Source organism: Lotus japonicus, chromosome 1, assembly GCF_012489685.1.
Source record: "Lotus japonicus ecotype B-129 chromosome 1, LjGifu_v1.2".
In the NCBI taxonomy this organism is placed as follows: Eukaryota; Viridiplantae; Streptophyta; class Magnoliopsida; order Fabales; family Fabaceae; genus Lotus; species Lotus japonicus.
In genome coordinates this window covers 16,987,397-17,006,849 of record NC_080041.1, presented here as the reverse complement: position 1 = coordinate 17,006,849, position 19,453 = coordinate 16,987,397, and the positions used below count along the sequence as shown (strand labels likewise).

Here is a 19,453-nt window from a genome sequence, read left to right as displayed (position 1 = left end):
TATCAATACGCTAGTTTAGTAGTGGATCTCCAAGAATTAGACAATTCTTCGTAGGAGATTATATCTCTTGTGAAGAGCGCCGGTGGGATACGACACTTGCAGTTTGTGACGATGTACACGAATCGTCACTCAAATCAATATTCTAATTAATTTGTGCCCCTTCAATACAAGTAATGATGAATGGTAACGTCTTTCTTTTTTTAGTTCTCCTAACTCCTAAGACTATACCAAGTTGTTCATTAACAATTCTATATAGTCCAAAATGGAGAGTGCTTGCCTCACACTATAAATAAAGCTCCAAGTGCAGTGTTTGTTTCACAATTGTGGAAAGACACAAACATCAATAATTAAACTATACTAGACTTACTTCTCTAGTGTTTAACTTAGAAAATGGCCTTTAAACCACAGGGTCACATGTTTTCCTTCTCCTCCATCCTGTTTTCCCTGTTGTTTGCCACCATAGTCTCCTCTGAGCTAACTTCAAATTGTTATGAATCAACATGCCCTCGAGCCCTCTCTATCATCAGATCCGCAGTGATCAATGCAGTTGCTAAAGAGCACCGTATGGGCGCCTCCTTGCTCCGTCTTCATTTCCATGACTGTTTTGTTAATGCACGTTTCTCTTCTTCTTCCTCCATTTTCACTTTCTAATATCTCTTGCATGACCAACTAAGCAAACATCATTTACATTAACGGCCCCGATACACATATCACCACAGAGTGTTGAAGAGAATACTTTAATATTAACGCTAAGTCGCTAATTATTTTGTCATCTATATCTGAGTGAGAGAAAAAGATTGAAGTTCTCTTGCATGCATCTTGTATTCAGGTCTAACATGCATGCATCCACTCCTTCATGATAAAGTATTGAAGAGAATTTTAAATTCAAACTTTTTTTTGTGAGTGGAAGAAAAAGAAAATTGTCTTTGGTGCACTAGTTTTGGTTGAATTTAATTACTGCATGCATAGAAGAAAGTGAATTTGAACCCACACCCTTAGAGAGTGAGGCTCTAATCTGAATCCTGGCGACCAAGTGATCGCCAACCTATGTTGGCAAAGTTGCATGTGTAATCGAATCTTTAAGTTGAAGCTTTAGAAAAGTTGCCATTGAGTAAAAATAAAATGTCTACATGAAGAAAAATATATTTCATATATGAGATTCTTGCAAATTGATTTTAACACATATACAAAATATTGTTTAATAATTTATTACTGATACAACATGCAGGGATGTGATGCCTCTGTTCTATTAGATGACACATCCACCTTCACGGGAGAGAAGTCAGCTGGTGCAAATGTGAATTCTCTCAGAGGTTTTGAAGTAATTGATGACATTAAGACTAAAGTGGAGGCTGCTTGTCCTGGTGTTGTTTCTTGTGCAGATATTGTAGCTGTTGCTGCTCGTGATTCTGTTGTTGCAGTAAGTTTAATTCTATTATAATTTATACATAAGAATAGATAAAATACAAATTAAATATATAATAGTAAACATGTTAAATCTACAAATAAAGACTAGTTATCATAGGTAATATCAAACCGTGCAGACACTTCATATGCACCACTACAATCTATGAGAATATTTAAGAATAAAAATAATTTGTACTTCTTAACTTATGCTACAGCTATTTAATTAATATAATGTCACAATTCAACAAAAGCCTAACTTAAAGCTTTGGTTGACTGGTTAATTATTTGGTCTTTGTTTCTCATCAGTTGGGAGGTCCATCATGGAATGTTGGGTTAGGCAGAAGAGATTCAACCACAGCAAGCAAAGATGCTGCCACCAAGGATATTCCATCACCACTAATGGATCTCAGTGCCCTTATATCTGCCTTTGCAAATAAGGGCTTTAACACACAGGAAATGGTTGCACTTTCAGGTAACTCAGCAACACATTAAAAGATCTGTCTTATACTTATTCAATCATCACTTTCACTGGTCTCTGTTTGTTAATTACAAGCATGACACTATAGTCTATAATTATGATGCAAGGAATCTAATAAAATATTAATAAACAGAATATCAAAAGTTGTGTAAAAATTGTTTTAATATTTTTTTCAATTTTCATATTGGTTGAGTCATACGTCATGTGACCTCTCATGTAAAATTTGACAAGTCAATCAAAACCATCATGTAAGTTTATAATTACGTTAGAAGTAAAAAAAAAGTTTATAATTACGTCACTAATGTCTTTATTAATTGACATTATGAGATTTCATCGCTGGAGTAGGGAATTAAGACAAAAATTGGAGATCGAAGATCTTGATGAAGTATCATACAAGAAAAATCCATTAGTTACACTCATATAATTTACATGGTCTCAACATTAACCCATGTTTATATGATTGAAAAATTTCTGTTCTCATAATTTCATGTCTCATTCCCCTGTTCATCAATTAAATTGTTTAATGTTGCAGGGCAATTATAACATTAAATGACATGGAATAATCTAATGTGAGACTGAATAGAGTCATAATATTTACCAAAAAAAAATACAATTTTGGCTTAAAGGGTGAAATGACCCCTGGAATTGTAAAGGAAATCAGTTCCAGGACCTGAAAAATTCACATCAAATTAGGTCCCTATAATTTTTTTTAATTCAATTAAGGACAAAGTGTGTTTCCATCTGATGTGTCTTAATTTTGACCCGGTCAACTTTTCCACATGACTTTTTAAATTTTTTTTTTTAAATTTCAGTAATGCCACATGTTATGATTAATTGAAAATTAACATTAATCCATAATTAAATCACCTCAGCCCCCAATTAAGTGCTGTGTTGGAATTAATTAGGGTAAAAAAATTTCAAAACAAAGAAATCCAAAACGGAAACCATAATTTTTTTTTTTGAAAGAGAAACCATGAATCTATAATGAACCAACAGAAACATAAATCTACAACATGAACCCAGAACACCAACCCCAATCCCCAGCAAACATCAAACCCAACCCCCTCATTCCCCTAATTCCTCCCACTCTCTCCAACCCATACCCATCAGTAGCAACCTCTAACCCAAAGGGAAATCAGGAAAGGAAGAAGGTGAAGAAGGAGTTGTCATGGTCGTGGATCTCTTCCTCTTCCCCTTCCTCTTCTCTCGATCTCGTCTCTGATGTCTGAAGATCCTCGTTTAGACAACACACCAGATTTGTTGTGTTTGCTTCTTGGTGATTTGATACTATGAGGACTTCGATTTAGCAACTCAGGGGCTACGATTGTGCACAGGGAAGAAGAGGGATGTTGGGTCTAAGAGGAGAGGTTTATGGGTTCCATGGTTGGCACCGATTCACCGTTATTTCATCATTTTCACCTTAGCGCCTACAATTGAACCTTAAAGATTTCTTCTTTTTTTTTGTTGTGGCTTGGGTTGAAGAGGGGGGCATGGATCTGGTTTGAGTTCTTTGTTCTGTTGGCTTGAGTTGAAGAGAGGGGAGAAAAATGATGTAGGGGAAGCGCCGGCAAACCCTCCGCCGGTGGTCATGGAAGGTGCCGACAAACCCTCCGTTGCTCCCAAATATGGCTTCATCTCTCCCAATCTCTTGTTTGGGATTTCTGGATTATGCCTAGGGTTTTTGGATTTGGGATTTTTAGGTTGAGGAGGGGGGGGGGGCAATGATGCAGGAGGAGAATGGAGATGGGTTTTGTGAGGGGGAGAAAGTTCTTCAAAGAAGAAGAAGGTTTTTGATGTGTTGGGATGCTGATGGGGTTGGAAAATGAGAGGAAATGTGTTGGGATGCTGATGAAGTGGAAGTGATTATTAGATTAGGGATTTTGATATTATTAGATTAGGTTTTTTGTTTAGTTTAGGGATTAATTAGATTAGGGATTTTATTTAAATTATGGATTTTATTAAGTTTTCTTTTTGCTTAAATAAATGAGTTGGAATTAAAAAATAAATTATTATAAATTTTCTAATTAAAAAAATTAAAAAAGCCACATGGAATTGCTGACTAGGACAAAATTGAAGGCTGGCAGCATTTGGCCTTAATTTTTTTTTTTTGAAAATGAAAGAAATATTATTACTAAGAAAGATGAAACTCGATGCAAAGACAAAGTAGCTGGCAAAGTACATAGGCCAAAAGTTTGAGCAAATAGAACCCACCACCAACCCGCAAAGTGGCATCAACGTCATCCCAAGCAAGAGTCTCATTAAAACCTTACTGGGTAAACCCAGTGGGAAAAACCCCAGTAAGGAAAAAGAGTACCACAAGCTTGGAATAGCCACCCTGCTAAAAAAAACAACAAACTCTGCTCCAATGAATTACAGGTCTAAAACTACGACAAAGCCTTCTAAATTCGTGTAAAACAATAACAGCAACAATAAATCATTTGGCCTTAATTGAATTAAAAAAAAAAATTATAAGAACCCAATTTAATGTAAAAAAAATTTAGGTTCTGTAACTGATTCCCTTTATAATTTCATGGGCCATTTGACCCTTCAACCCTAAAATTTTATATCATCTAAAATATTTAATCCCTCAAAATTTCCATGTGTAGGAGCTCACACCACAGGCCAAGCCAGGTGTCAGATTTTCAGAGGCAGGGTTTACAATGAAACCAACCTAGAGTCAAATTTGGCAGCATCACTCAAGTCAAACTGTCCAAGCTCTGGTGGTGATAGCAACCTTTCCCCACTTGATGTCACCACCAATGTGTATTTTGACAATGCTTACTTCAAGAATCTTGTAAACAACAAAGGGCTTCTACATTCAGATCAGCAACTATTTAGTGGCGGCTCTACAGACTCTCAAGTCACTGCCTACAGTAACAGCGCTTCAACTTTCTCAGCAGACTTTGCAAGTGCCATGGTGAAAATGGGAAACCTTAGCCCTTTGACAGGGAATAGTGGCGAGGTTCGCGCTAACTGCCACAAAGTTAACTAATAGTTTTAGAAAATAAAATGAGCTTAAAACATGCTCATTTTGATTTTACTTACAAGATACTTTCATGTATTGTACTATTTCCTATATGTATGTTTAGTGATGATGATCTAATTAAGAATCTGAAGTGTAAGGTTGTGGTAGAAGCTATAGTTCTCTTAAAAAGAGGGGAATAAAAGAAATTAAGGAGTGGATTGAAATTCTGTTGTTTGGTAAAGTCACTGTATCATCATTATAAAGCAGACATTTTCAGCTACATTTAACTAGACTAGTAATTTATTTTTGAAATAAGCCAAATAAATTTCTTAAGATAGTTATTTTTGGACAAACACAATCTACTAATTTTTCTTTGTTCAATTCACAATCTACTAATTTTCAACACCCAAAATACAGGGGAGGAACAAAAATCAAGCTTGAAACAGAGCTCACAACCTTGTTGCTGCTGTAATGGGCTTGACTCGTTGGGCCAGACCATTTGACCCATCTTTTTGGTAGGTTGACTCTTTGAGTCCAAATTCTAAAAGTAGGTTAGGTCAACCCAACCCTCATTTTTACGGGCCAATGGCGGGTTGGGTTTGAGTCAACCCGCATTTTTACTCATTGGGCCAGACCATTTGACCCATCTTTTTGGTAGGTTGACTCTTTGAATCCAAATTCTAAAAGTAGGTTAGGTCAACCCAACCCGCATTTTTACGGGCCAATGGCGGGTTGGGTTTGAGTCGGCCCGCAACCCACATTTGCACCCCTATTTGTATGTTATATTTTGTCTGAAACTTTCATGAATCATGACATTATCATTTATAATTATTGGTTGATTATTATTGGCTAAAGTAAATAGTTGCTGATGATTGTAGAGTACATCAAATAATGTTAAGAAGGTTAAGTGAATGCGTATGAAAAAAAAGTGTCATTTAACAATGATTTGTGGAAGGTCATTGGCACCTACACTTAATAGTTGCTATTGAGGTTATAGTTGCAATTTTTAATAACAAGACATGATCAATATTTATTTGATATTATCATTAGTGAGACTTTGTTGTTGAACTCATAATCTTTGAAGAAAATAGACAAGTGAAATATTATGATGATTTTAATTTCTACGTGTGAGAACATATAGAAATAGGCCACTGCATTTTTAGGCTGAATAAAGCCCGACTGTTGACAATAATAATTATCGACGAGCTATAGGACGACGGTCTTCTAGCAGTCGGTTAGCCATCAGTAACCCCATATTATTGATGAGTTTGTTGGCCCTACCAAAAGCTATCGCGGTGAAACGAGTTTTTTCTTGTAGTGCAAGTGTGCAACTCATCCCTAATTAGTGTTGGTTTTCGCCGACAGATTTTTTGTGTAAGCAAAATTGTATTAAGAAGGTACTAAGAGTACCTCAACCCATGGTATATACAAGGAACAATACAAAAGAAAAACAAAAGAGCAGAGACCAAAAACAGAACACTATGAAAAAACAGAGGAAAACTAAGCTAGTGCTGCATGCCTGCATCATTGTCCAAATTTGCACCTAACCACTGTCCACTAGCGTTGGTATTAGGCCGGCCGGTTCTAAGCTCACAAGCCAAATTATCATCCGTCTACTATTGTTATTTTACTGCTATTGATCAGGCCAACAGTATCTCCCACGCCTCTTGAATACCCACTTCCACCTTCTCTCATCCCTCTAGATTGTAATCTTCTGCGTGCTTAATTACATATAGGACACACTGTCAACTAGACATAGATAACATGGATAATATTTGTGATGGTTCAGCATTCAACATTTTCTTATAATCAATTTGACTCATAGGCTGCCATTGATATTTTTATTTAGAAAAAATGAAACATTTGATGTTTTCACGATTGTCCAACCTTTACCATTTGGTATTTTCTTTTGTCCTGATGATGGCTTCATGGCCTGCTGTCCTTATCAAATTTATAAATTAAACTTACTATCAAGTGCTGATCAATTGAGTCCATGCACGTTGGCAGAAAGTCAAAGTATTGCCAGAGAGTGTAGTTTTAATCCCAAACGAATTAAATTGTCGAATGATCAACAGGTTAAGGGCTTTGTCATATATATCATCCATGAATCATTCAGAATTCATATAATTATGGCGACTAGATTATTAATTATGAGTTTTATATGAACCAACCAGGCCACCTTCTGAATATCTAAGCAAAATATCTATGAAGATCGTTCAAACGGCAAGAGAATTATGTATAAATAAATAAGTAATAGTAATGGTTTACACGTTTTATTCAAGCTCATTGCACGAATGATGAAGACTTAGCTTGGTTCTGCTTCTGCAGTAGAAAATAATGTCTCCTTGATTAACCTGAGAGACGCAAGCTTAAATGTTGAGAGTCAATTACTAAAGCTCTTTGGAAAAAGGCTAATATAATATATATGTGATATGTCTGGTTTAACCATTTAGCAAAATAAAAAGCCAGTCAATGAGGTTTGCTTCTGAATTTCCAACGACAGAATATTTTTAAACTTTTATAACTTTCAATCATCATGAACTGTTTTAGCTTTTCAGATCGAATTTCAACATCTCTGAAACTGCGAGTTATGAAGAATCTGCAACTTTTCTGGATCCATTTAACTTGTTAGCTGAAAAGTAGTCCTTGGCCAATTAACTTCTTAACTGAAATGTTGTTTAGTTTTTGCACACCATGGGCGTGTTTGGTTAATTATAGTTTTTGAAAAGTAGTCAATGTCGATTATCCCACATGGACCAACAAACTCAGATTATCTTATTAGTTGCATAATTATATATTTTTTCTGTTTATACAAATATTATTTATATATCAATTTATTTACACATGTAATGTTTATGAAAAAATTAATAAGTCATAGTGCATACTGCATGTCTGAACATGCAAAAATCACGGCGAAGTAAAATTATGGTAAATAAAATAAATTTTTTAGTACTAAATCAGGGTATATAAAGAATGTTGAAAGCGACTCGGCTGAGGCAGTTGCAGCGGTAACGAAGTCAGGGAGTGTGGTGCAACTGTTCTTAGAGATGGTGGCATCGATTCGGTGTGCGATCCCTAGTGGTGTTGAGGTCCAGTTCTGGCATGTCCCAAGGGAAGCTAATTCTGTGGCAGACAGCCTTGCTAAGGCCGCTCATGTTCTTGGTTTTGCATCCAATTGCTGCGAACTCCTTTAGCGGAATGTCGCTATCTTTTGTACCAGGACATGGATGAGGCGTTAGCTTCCCTCCGTGCTCCTGTTTCTTAGCGTCTTTTCCCTTTCCGGGGCCTTGCCCCTCCATGTTACAAAAAAGAAAAAAAGAAGAAAGGGAGAAAAAATGTTTTGGAATTAAACAACTTATATTTTAGATGTTCAGACATCCAAAACGGTGTGTTGAATGTACAAAATAGTGTTTGGGCTGTAACAGCGTGTGGGTCGGGTTTAATACACTTCATTTTCTCTGCTTCTTTAACAATCTAATCTCTCTCTTGTTGTACCCAACAAAAAAATACTTCGTCTGTTTCTATATAACTAACACTTTAAGGTTATTGTACAAGTATTAAAAAATAACATTTAATGTTCTTGTTTTATTAAAATTACAATCTAACTTCCTACTATACCCTTTATCTCTCTTATTAATTCTAACTTTTCAATTTTCCTACCACCAATAAATGAAGGGTATAATTGGTAAAGTATAATTAATGCTCTCTTGAATTTTGTAAAGTGACAGATAATTAGGAACAAAATTTAGCTAGAAATAGTGTCAGTTATTTTGGAACGGAGGGAGTATACGAAATTACCATTGAAGTAATTAAAATTTGCATAAATTTCGAGTGAAACTTAAATTTTATACGGTATGACTTTGAATAAGAGTATCTGTTAAGCAACTCAAATAAGAATATCATAATTGTGACGCTATAAGATACAAAGTGAATAACTTTTAATAATACTTTAAAAAAAAAAATTAATAATACAATTTCTTTAAAAGAAAACATAGTACAATTATGCAAAAACCAATCACCAAATAGTCATACTCAAAAGAAACTAACACAAGTTAATAATAGTATAGCAACAAAAAGAACAGCAAATCTCACGCTTGACAGACTCTTAAACATGGTTCATTATTTTTGAACCCACAATTCTTCAACAATAAACTGTATGGAAATTAAATTATAAAAAATTTCAAGACTTTGTATGAATCATTCTGGAGTTGTGTGATCCAGGCTTCAAATATGCAATTCTAGTAGTTGTTGACTTTCCTGCAATTGCACCTGATCTCTCCCTGCTTCCCAGTAAGAGGCTTAATGTTACCCATCTTGATCATGGAAACTCCAAAATCTTTGGCAAAAGCATGAGAACTCTTGCTGTAAAGATACACCAATCTATCACTTGCAGAACCATCACCCTTGAAGAGCTCTTGATCAGAATGGAAAAGACCCTTTTTCTCCAACAAGTCCTTGTAGTATCTAGTGTCAAATTTTGTAGGAGTCTTGTCCAGTGGTGCTAAACTGCTATTCCCACCAACATTGCATGTCTTTTGCAAAGTGGCTGCAAACTTGGGGTTGATGTTGGTGTCACCGGAGATCCTGGCTTGGAAGGAACTGCACTTGGCAAGTCCAATGGAGTGGCCACCTGAGAGGGCTACAAGGTCTTTAAGGTCCAACCCTTGAGCCTGGAATGCTGGAAGAAGCTGTGTGAAGTTGAGAAATGGGGGAGGTAGGTTGGAATTTGCAGCCGCCTGGCTTGCAGATCTTGCATCTCTTCTGCCTAATCGCACTTGGTACCAATATTGTTTACCTCCCAACTGTTCATAAAAGAAAAAGTTGTTAGTTTTCAGTGAAGGTCTTGTGTGAAACAATAAAATTAAAATAATGTGTTTCTACAAACTTCAAAAGTTCCTTTACAAATTGATTTCAAAACATAAAAACATGGATCAGCTTTCTAGCGTTCATCACTTGTTCTGATGGTGTACACCACTTGTAATTATAAACATTTGAGTTGTAATCATGTAAATTAAGGTTTCTAACTTAAAAAATAGTTGTAAAATAATAGTTAAGAATTTACAGTAATTTGCAGTAATAGTTCATTTACAGTAATTTACAATAATAGTTCATCACTTATTCTCACAACTAATTTGCAGTAATTTTGATGTAATGTTTAATTACATCCACCACCTCTGATCTCTGAACACGTGTGGGACACTAGACAGCACCAAAATTAAATCATGAATGAAGACTTTTCCTCATATGATGTCTAGTAAGATTGTGATCATGTGAGTAACAAAATTCGTATATATAACAGTTATAACCTTACATGTCATTTTTTTATTAGGGAGACATGGAAATAGACATCAAACGTGAACATTGGTTATAGCTGTATCAGTTTTTAACATGGTTCAACATAAAATTGTGGTTTGAATAACATAAAAAAAGCTAGAAGTGTGAGATTAAAAGATTAGGATAAAACTCACTATGGCAACTGAATCACGAGCTGCAATAGCTAAGATATCTGCACATGATACCACAGGACGTTTGCAAGCTCTGTCAACCGCGGCTTTAATTTCATCAACCACTTCAAATCCTCTGACTGAATTCAAATTTGGTAATGCAGTCTTTTCACCCACGAAGGAAGAAGTGTCATCTAGTAGAAGTGATCCATCACAACCCTGTATAGTTTTGGACATGGACATTTTAGTTTAGTTTAGGGTACAACACTATAATAATAAAAGTCATAATGTTTCTATTTCAATTAGAATATGTGTTACAAATATATAACAAGATACAAATAGAGCATTACATATTAACATATATAGAATTTCAAATATTATACAGGCTTTGTCTATCATTCACCATGGATGAAGAAAAATATACATAAAATTAAAATGGTTTCTCTGCAAATCAATTTATTAACATAATGAATATATTGTAAATAACATATATACTAATTGTTAATAGTAAAAACATGTTTCATAAATATGTCGACTAACTCACGTTAACAAAGCAGTCATGGAAATGCAAACGTAGTAAGGATGCTCCAATGCGTTGTTCACGATTAATTGCCTTCTGAACCACTGACTTAATGATTGGTAATGCTTGAGGGCAAACTTTGCCATAGTAACCAGGAGTGAGCCCCGCAAGGGTACTTGGGATCAGAAATGTAGCCAAAGTGACCAATACAAGCACAAGAAAAGATTGGCGATGAGAATTCATTTTGCTGTATATGCTTGATGATGAGGTTTTGAGCTAAGATGTTGTTTTTTTGATTCTAGCTAGATAGAGCATTTATATAGAAGGAGAGTGTATCAACTAGGTCCTAGTTAATTAACTTGCTTAAGTTATCCACATATATAATATTTCAGGTCATAATATGTACCAACTCTTATGTGCTCACCATTGACCCAATCTATCCCCCCATATTAAGAATTGCACAAAATATTTCACCAACTATTGGATATAATCGTGATTAATTGTAGCGTATGGGTATATAATACAAATATACATGCACATTACAATACACACGTTGTTTTATTTATACCACTAACTAATTAATGCCACAAAGAATATTAAAAATTAAGCTGTGAAATTTGTAGGTTAGGCCGTCTAGCCTCCAGGAAATGGTTTATGAGATGAATGAGATTATTCGGTTTTTCTTATCTTTGGTGGTGGTGTGTGGTTCTTTGGCTTAACTTGGGCGACATGGCTACTTTGATATGACGTTAATCATGAGGTATATTTAGATAAGACACTCTCGTGCTCTAGTCAATGAGAGAGTAAAGAGAGAATTTTAAAGTCTAAAAAGAACTCAAAGTATTGCATAATGAGTAAAAAGTTGTGTAAATGAACAATTATACTTGTATTTATAAGATTAGAGTCTGTCATAGTTTTCTATGAAAGTCTCCAGGTAGCCCTGTAGAAGGTCTTCCGAGAGCAACATTTCCCTTGGGCCGCCTTGCTTTCTTGTTATTAATTAGGTATTCGTGCGACCGATCGACTTATCTGGGATGAAATATTCCTTAACTAAGTCATCTAGTTCGCTCACATACGGTGCTTACTTAATTATGAGACCTTTTGAACGGGTGAGATGCTATTGGACTCTTGCCTTTTGGGTCGGACTAAACAGGAGCCCTTGAGCTTGGCGTGTCAAGTTGAGATGTCAAGCTTCTTGAATTCCGGGGAGCAATATCTTCTCGGAGAGTTCTCTCTATCGAGATGATATCTTGCTATTTCTGCTCGTTTAAAAATCGCCGCTCGGATTCGCTAATTTCTTGAAATCTTTTGATTCCACTCGGGATTTCTATATCCGAAGTGTTGCAATTATATTGATGAAGGGTTCATTCCTAATTATTGCGTGTAAATCATGTATATATCCCCATGCGATTTCTTTTTATCTTTTGAACTTCTAATCTTCACAACTACTCAAACTCTTTCACCATTTGAATTTGTCCATTCTCCTATGGTGGGAAAATAAGCACCATTTTCCTCTTCTCTAAGGAGCTATTCGTTGAATACTCCAAAATTCCAGGTTTTGAAAGCATACCATCATGACTTCCAGATTTTGAATTATTTAGGTATTTTCTACTTATAAGCTTTTTGCTCGGCCATATCGCTTATATCGACTTTTTCATTTGAATGATAGACTATGTTCCTTAAATGGATCACCATCATCAAAGTCTTTTTGCCAGGATGGTAGACTACAATGGATTGCTCATATCCTTCTCCACCAAGATGAAAAGGTTGTGTTCCTTGGTAGGATCACTTATAACGTCTTTTCGTTCGGTTGGTGGATTGTGTTCCATAAATAGATCACATATGTCCTTCTCTGTCAACATTCTCCATCTGTAAATACCATTAAAGCGATAAATGAATTTTTTGTAGTTTTAGTCAGATTAATTGAATTCAAAAGATTGCACAAAGTAAAGCAAAAGGTAGAAAAATTAATTTCAAGAATTGAATTTAAATTGCTCAAGAAAATGAATTTAAATTGTTCAACAAGACGATGTGTAGCTGACGAGCTATCCACTGTGAGCTGCCTGGCTATCATTTTCTTGTATGGTTTCTCAAATAAACCTCATTTCTTAGGGCGGAAATCTAATTCTTCATGGTCGACAATCTTCTGTGTATTGTCATTAAGACTCCTCTATTTGGCTCCGAAACTTCATTAATTGGTATTTTGTGGAGTCAATGGCTCCTAAATCGTGTAAAGTTGGCTGTTGCATGCAGCACTCCCTACAGGCGATCCGACCACTACCAAGAAACAAGTGGTTGGAGTCTTTCTTTCTTCTTCAGCTTCTAGGGTTAATCTACACCTTATGAACCTCATCGACAATATATTCTTGACAGTAAAGCTAAGCTAGTCACTTGGGGGAGTCAAAACCTCATAGTTATATCTAAGCCTTACAAAGTAGCTATATGACATCAAGTTTGCAACCCTTCCCAGATATATTAAGACCTTTTCAATCTCGTTTCCCACAATCACAGCTGAAGTTATTAATGGGGAAGTCTACATGCAGAAGACACTCAGATGCTCAGTTTAGCGAGAAAGCAAAGAGAGAATCTCACAGTCTAAGAAAAACTCAAAGTTTATCATAGTTATCTCTACAGGTCACTCTTCCTTGTTAAATGGGTCATAGTTTTTTTTTTGATAAGCAATGATTTATTAAACCAAGCCCAAGGAGGCTTGAAACTCATTTAAATGACTAGATTACACAATGGGTCATAGTGCAATTGATCGCCCTTAGCAGAGACGAGATGCTATTTTGCAAGTGTTAACGTATTCAGGACAGGTGATGTCTCTTCCAACAAATGATTCTCTCGGGGTTCGACCGTGTGGCATAATTAAACATTGCTTAATTTAATTATTTATTTTTGTTAATTTTTATAAGTGTCACCCTCATTTAGAATTAATCCACTTGCGAAGATTTGTGGTGTGGTATACACGGCAACTTCGAACTGCATATCAGAACAAAAAAATATCGAAAATGATTGATACGTTAAAGAATTTTATGTAATCCTTATAAAGAAGTAATCATTCGGAAGAATTAGTCCGTTATATGGATAAAGACATAATTACAAAATTGTTTATTTTTTTTGTCAACGACATAAATAATCCTTTAAACACTTGAAAGTTCCAAAGTTGGGAATTGCTCATAGCCTCGCTGGAGATAACAGGCCAACTTGCATGATCACTATGTATAAGCCATGATTGAAGGCATGAACCACACTTGACTAATACTACATTAGTAATGAAATGCAAATTCATGAAATAAATAACTTCAATAATATTAATAGTGATGGAATTTTAGATTACTTGAAGACCACCATTACACAACACACCCTAAAATAGTAAAATTAATTCCACACTGAATATATTTTTATTTTTTGAGTTGAATCAGTATGAGACGGACGGCTAAACTTCCAAGTAGTTGTGGGATAAGACAACTAAATGTGCCCCCAATTTCTCTTAAAGGTTCCTATTTACAGATCTTAATTGGCAGAAGAATTATGATTCTTTCTGAACTTTGATAACAAACAATGCCCAATGGACAGGCCGGCTCAACACTACACGAGACCTAAAACATATTTTAAAGTGAGACATTTTTACCTAAAGAAATATTTATTTATTAAAATATTTTGGGTCTTTTTTTACCTAGTAAAAAAAAATTGGAGGCTTTTTTTACTAAGTAAAAATTAATTTTTTTTAGGCCTAAAACCCTTCCTTGGGTGGCTTGGCCCTTGGGCCGGCCCTGCCAATAGGTACATAGATGTAGATTGCAGCAGGTCTACTTAATTTTAAATTTTAAAAATATCGATCGTGGCAGTTTTTAAGTGTTATAGGGATTTCTACAAAACTTACGTGTTTTATTAGTGGAAGTCAAAAAGTTCACATATCAGTCCCCGTAGGATAGCTCAAGTGATAGGAGCTTGGGGACATATGAGTTGGGTAGGGGAGGTCAGAGATCGATTCCTGGCGGATACAATTTATCTTTCGATGTAAAAAAAATAGCACACATGTCAAACCGTCGCTAAATACATATATGGATTGCTGCTCGACTTTTGTTAGGATCTTTGTATTGGATCTCTAATGGGCAACAATCTATTGAAAGGACTGCATCCTTGCCCATGCAGGAAGTCACTATGACACACTAAAGAATGAAGAGATTGGTTTATGGATTGAAAACTTACTCTTTGGTTAACACTAAATTTGGTTTACTATAGAAAAAGAAAACATTCAAATATAGGATTTAAGTCAAATCAGCATATTCAACCTTGTTTTACATACAACGCACAACTTGTGGCCATTACATTGAATTTGCTGAATTTACGTTCTTTTTGTCCTTTTTTATGTTTTTCTTCCATATTTCACTTTTGACCTGTATAGCAATTCCATCATAAAGCATATGAGTTTTATAAAGATAATGCAATATTAAAGCTAGCACAAACCCATATGAAAATAAGGAAATATCATGTAAAGCATCATTTGTTTGCATTCCCTCAGGGACCATCATGGACAACTAATTGGTGATTCCAGGTTTGGAATGAGGATCACCATACGCGCCTCCACACTTCTCGTAGGCGACATGATTGTGCTAAGGATGTTGCTCGGACGGCAGCTGAGCAGCCAAGAGACCCTTCTCCTCAGCGTTTTGCTCAGGCTCAGCGCTCAGCCTTTTCCTCAACCTTTTCCTCACCTGACTCCTTAGCGTTCTCATGAGCAGGAGACAAAGACTGAGGAGTCTTCTAGGAGATCTTCCAGTGAGTCAGACACTAAGCATGAGCTGGACAACCCCAGGGCGCAGTAGAGGGGGGAGCACCAGAGGTGGAGCCAGACCAGCCGAAAGCTGCAGCAGCGGGGGAGGTCTTGAGGAGGAGCCTCTTCATATCCAGACAGAGCCACTGTTTCCCGGGGGGCGCAGGAGCTGTCACTTCTCCACCATTATGCAAACCATATAGCGCCGTGGACGTGGCATGCCATTCTAGGCACCACTAACAGGCGTTATATTGACCGATGTTAGCTCAAGATGGCCAACGTTGGGACAAAGCTGGCGAAGATAACATGTGAGGGCGACAGTGATGCTATGAGGTCTATTCAATTGATTGTGGAGGGGACCGGTCTATATCCTCTCTTCAGGTGCGGTAGATTTATGAGGGCGTCCTTGCTACAGATCCGGGAGAGGAAACATGCGATTAAATGGATTGGTACACCACTGTATCCCATCCGTTCATCATCCCAGATGAGAGGAGGACGAATCTCAGTGCCGTGCTAAATTTGAATTCTATTTTCTTTACGTACTTGCGGTTTTGTGTATAAGATTTACTAAAATGTATATTGATTTATTTTCAGGCTGCTTTACATCAGGCCGTGAATTTGTTTGAGCAGTCACTAGACGTGGACAATGCTCCCGAGGCAGGCACACAAAGCCGGACTTTATCTGAGAGGGGACTCACCATAATCAGAGACTTGAGTGGGACCCAGGGAGTTACTTTTGATGCTGCTAGACGAGGCGGTAGAGCATGAGGCACTAGAGGAGGAGGAGCTAGAGGAGGCGGTAGGGGAGGTCGTAGGGGTAGGGGACAATGACTTTGTATTACTTTATGAGTTTGTATTTAACATTATTTTTTGACTTTGTATTTCACATTATGAGTTTGTACTTTATGAGTTTTGGGAACACGTTTTACTTTGCTTGAATTCTAGTTAGACTGTGCTGATCGAGGAAATGAGGAAATAATAGACAATCAAATTGAGTAAATAAAAGGAAACATAAATTTTTAATTAAAAGGAAGCGTAACTTTTATCTCTTTTTTAAGCAATCAAACTTTTTATAAACAATCAAATTATTTATCTCTTGACAAAAAATATATACTAAACTTTAAAGTAATTGAAAAAACTTTAATTAATTATTACTCAATTGAAAAATAAATTAATTATATATATAAAACTTTACTACGGAAAAATCAAAAAAATATATGCGATCAGAGTTACATAATTTTAAAAAAAAAATAAGAAGATGAAGTTTAAGTTTTGCAATTAAACTTTAAACTAACTTTGAAACTTAAAGTTCCAAAGTATGTTCCAAAGTACTCCGGAACATTGAGTTCCGAAGCCCTCTGGCCACGTCTATCCACCTTTTAACCACCATTTACTCCCCTCACTCCACCAACCTCTCCGCCACCAACCCCACCACCAGCCCCCATTACTCCCTCTAATTCCTTGTACCTTCCACCACCACTCTTCTGCCTTCACTTTTCTTCTTCCTCCCTCCCCACCATCATCTCCTTCCATCTTGCACCACTCTCAACCACCATCTTCTTTGCCACATTGTGCCATACCAAGTCCTAGAACATTGCTTCCATTACCATAATTTTTTGTTGGTAAGTTTTCTTCTTCCATCATATCAAAGTAGTGTGTTTAAATTCTCCACCATTTTATTCTTTCTGACTCGTGCAATACTTCGGAACTTTAAGTTCCAAAGGACTTTGGAACTTCAACTTCCGAATTTATTAACCAGTGGCACTATGATATCTGTAGGCAGAATGGCAGACCCATATCTGTATGACGAAGATATGCTGCTTCAAGACGCATATGATGTTGAAAATGTTGAGCCTAACAATATCACTTTGTGGGTGCCCCCATGCATAAGTGCGGACACCACACATTTTTTTGCAACTCATCACGTATTCATTGATTAATTAGAGATGGAACATACTGCTTTGTATTTAAATGTTTTATATATAAATTTCAATAGTCTTGTTTAGTGATGGTTTGTAGGTTTTGTTTCTGAAGTAATATGTTATCATTGAACATATATTTGATACTCATTATGATCTTCTTCAATGGGCTCGGGATGTTGGGAAGGAGAATGAATATGTTGTGGTGATCACAAGGTCTGATAATGGAAACATGAGAAGAAAAGAATTTGTTTTTTTGGAGTGCGAGAGACATGGTATGTACAGGTCATACAAGGACCCGAAGACGTTCAAGTACAAAACAACTGGAACAAAAAAGTTAGGCTGTCCTTTTAGACTGAAAGGAAGACCTAGGAAGGTTGAAAGACGGTGGTGGCTGAAAGTGATGAACGACATACACAACCATGAACCAGCTAGATCACTAATTAGCCACTCATACGTTGGTCGATTATCAGAAGAAGAAAAGGGGCATGTGGAAACTGTGGCTAGGTCTTGGGTTGCAACGAGACCCATGCTAGTGTCTTTAAAGGAAAATAATCCAGGTAACTTGACTACAATCACTCAAGTTTACAGTTGTTGCAAAAGGTTTAGAAAATTTGTCCGGGGGCCATTGACAGAAATGCAACATTTGATGAAGAAGTTGGTAGAAGACAAGTATGTTCACTTCGAAAGACAACAAGACGATTCATACGTCATTAGAGATGTTTTCTGGACTCATCCTGTTGCTGTCAAATTGTTCAACACATTCCCTCATTTGGTCATCATGGATTGCACGTACAAGATAAAGAAATACCAGATACCCTTGCTTGAAATCGTTGACATTACTTCTAATGATATGACTTTCTCCATAGCACTTTGCTACATGATTCACGAGTGCACAAATGACTATATTTGGGTCTTGGAGTGTATGAAGTCTCTGATTGCCGACCCTGCCAGATTACCTAAAGTGATTGTGACTGACAAAGATTTGGCTTTACTAAGTGTTGTACATAAAATATTTCCCTCTTCTAGCCATTTATTATGCCGGTTCCACATAAACAAGACTGTTGAGGCAAAGTTCAAATTGCACGTTGGCACAAATGATTTTGATGATTTAGTGATGGACAAGTAGAGAGACCTGATAAATGCTGAAACAGTGGAACAATTTGAGGAAGACTTGAGGGACGTGTTTTCCATGTATAAAAACTTTTCGAAGTTCACATTCTACATTTCTACTACATGGTTAAGCCACAAGGAGAAATTTGTGAAGGCATGGACGAATACTGTGATGAATTTTGGAACAATAACAAGTAACAGGTACAATGCACAATTCATTACTTGTGATATGTTTTACATTTCATAGACTTGCTTTATTACTTGTTGTATGTTTTAGATTAGAAAGTGAGAAGGTACATTGTTTGTATGCAGGGCTGAAGGTGTACATTCAAGCTTGAAGATGATGCTTAAAGACAGCAAGGGTGACTTGTGCGCTTCATGGGATGCAGTGCATAGGTTGACCATTGTACGACACAATGAAATACTAGCATCTTTCGAGCGCAGTATTCACATCACAGAGCACCGTTTCAGGTCCTCTATGTATAAAAATGTAAGAGAATTTGTGGCAAAAAAGGCCCCGCAACTCATACACGCTGAACAGAAGAGAATGAAGGGTCATGATTCAGAATATGGTTGCTTGTTGAAAGTTACTCATGGACTACCTTGCGCTTGTGCACTTGCAAGTTTTCCATCAATTACGTATGAGGCAGTTCATCCATTATGGAAGAGACTTTCTTGGGACGAGGTCAGATAAATACACCTCAAACCATGGAGACCTGCAAAAGCTTGTAAGTCAAAGAACTAGAAGTTTATGAATACTACTTCTTCACCGCTTGTGAACAAGAATTCCACCACCAACATCTACTTGGACCACTTGCCATATTTTT

General features: G+C 36.4%; 3 protein-coding genes across 3 annotated transcripts; 2 read left to right on the top strand and 1 right to left on the bottom strand.

The window, feature by feature from the left end:
- The first annotated feature begins 300 nt into the window (after window positions 1-300).
- LOC130733896 (cationic peroxidase 1-like) lies at window positions 301-5,077 on the top strand. The gene is made up of 4 exons (XM_057586180.1): window positions 301-612; window positions 1,229-1,420; window positions 1,714-1,879; window positions 4,492-5,077. The coding sequence occupies exons 1-4, from the start codon at window positions 391-393 to the stop codon at window positions 4,875-4,877; spliced, it is 966 nt and encodes a 321-aa protein (XP_057442163.1). The 5' UTR covers window positions 301-390; the 3' UTR covers window positions 4,878-5,077.
- Window positions 5,078-8,812: 3,735 nt separating this feature from the next.
- LOC130733895 (peroxidase RIP1-like) lies at window positions 8,813-11,114 on the bottom strand. The gene is made up of 3 exons (XM_057586179.1): window positions 10,839-11,114; window positions 10,319-10,513; window positions 8,813-9,652 (listed from the first exon to the last, which is right to left on the bottom strand). Exons 1-3 carry the CDS (start codon window positions 11,055-11,057, stop codon window positions 9,089-9,091), a joined length of 978 nt encoding a protein of 325 aa, XP_057442162.1. The 5' UTR covers window positions 11,058-11,114; the 3' UTR covers window positions 8,813-9,088.
- A 6,631-nt stretch (window positions 11,115-17,745) lies between these two features.
- LOC130728396 (protein FAR1-RELATED SEQUENCE 5-like) lies at window positions 17,746-18,642 on the top strand. The gene has a single exon (XM_057579862.1). The coding sequence runs from the start codon at window positions 17,746-17,748 to the stop codon at window positions 18,640-18,642; it is 897 nt and encodes a 298-aa protein (XP_057435845.1).
- The last annotated feature ends 811 nt before the right edge of the window (window positions 18,643-19,453 follow it).

Bases quoted from the DNA above. Each gene is read 5' to 3' on its own strand.
- LOC130733896 (XM_057586180.1), top strand. From the start codon at position 391: ATGGCCTTTAAACCACAGGGTCACATGTTTTCCTTCTCCTCCATCCTG. The intron at 613-1,228 runs GCACGTTTCTCT...TACAACATGCAG, and splicing joins TCCATGACTGTTTTGTTAAT to GGATGTGATGCCTCTGTTCT. The intron at 1,421-1,713 runs GTAAGTTTAATT...GTTTCTCATCAG, and splicing joins CTCGTGATTCTGTTGTTGCA to TTGGGAGGTCCATCATGGAA.
- LOC130733895 (XM_057586179.1), bottom strand. From the start codon at position 11,057: ATGAATTCTCATCGCCAATCTTTTCTTGTGCTTGTATTGGTCACTTTG. The intron at 10,514-10,838 runs GTGAGTTAGTCG...AAAACTATACAG, and splicing joins TCCATGACTGCTTTGTTAAC to GGTTGTGATGGATCACTTCT. The intron at 9,653-10,318 runs GTGAGTTTTATC...TTTTATGAACAG, and splicing joins CTCGTGATTCAGTTGCCATA to TTGGGAGGTAAACAATATTG.
- LOC130728396 (XM_057579862.1), top strand. From the start codon at position 17,746: ATGAGAAGAAAAGAATTTGTTTTTTTGGAGTGCGAGAGACATGGTATG.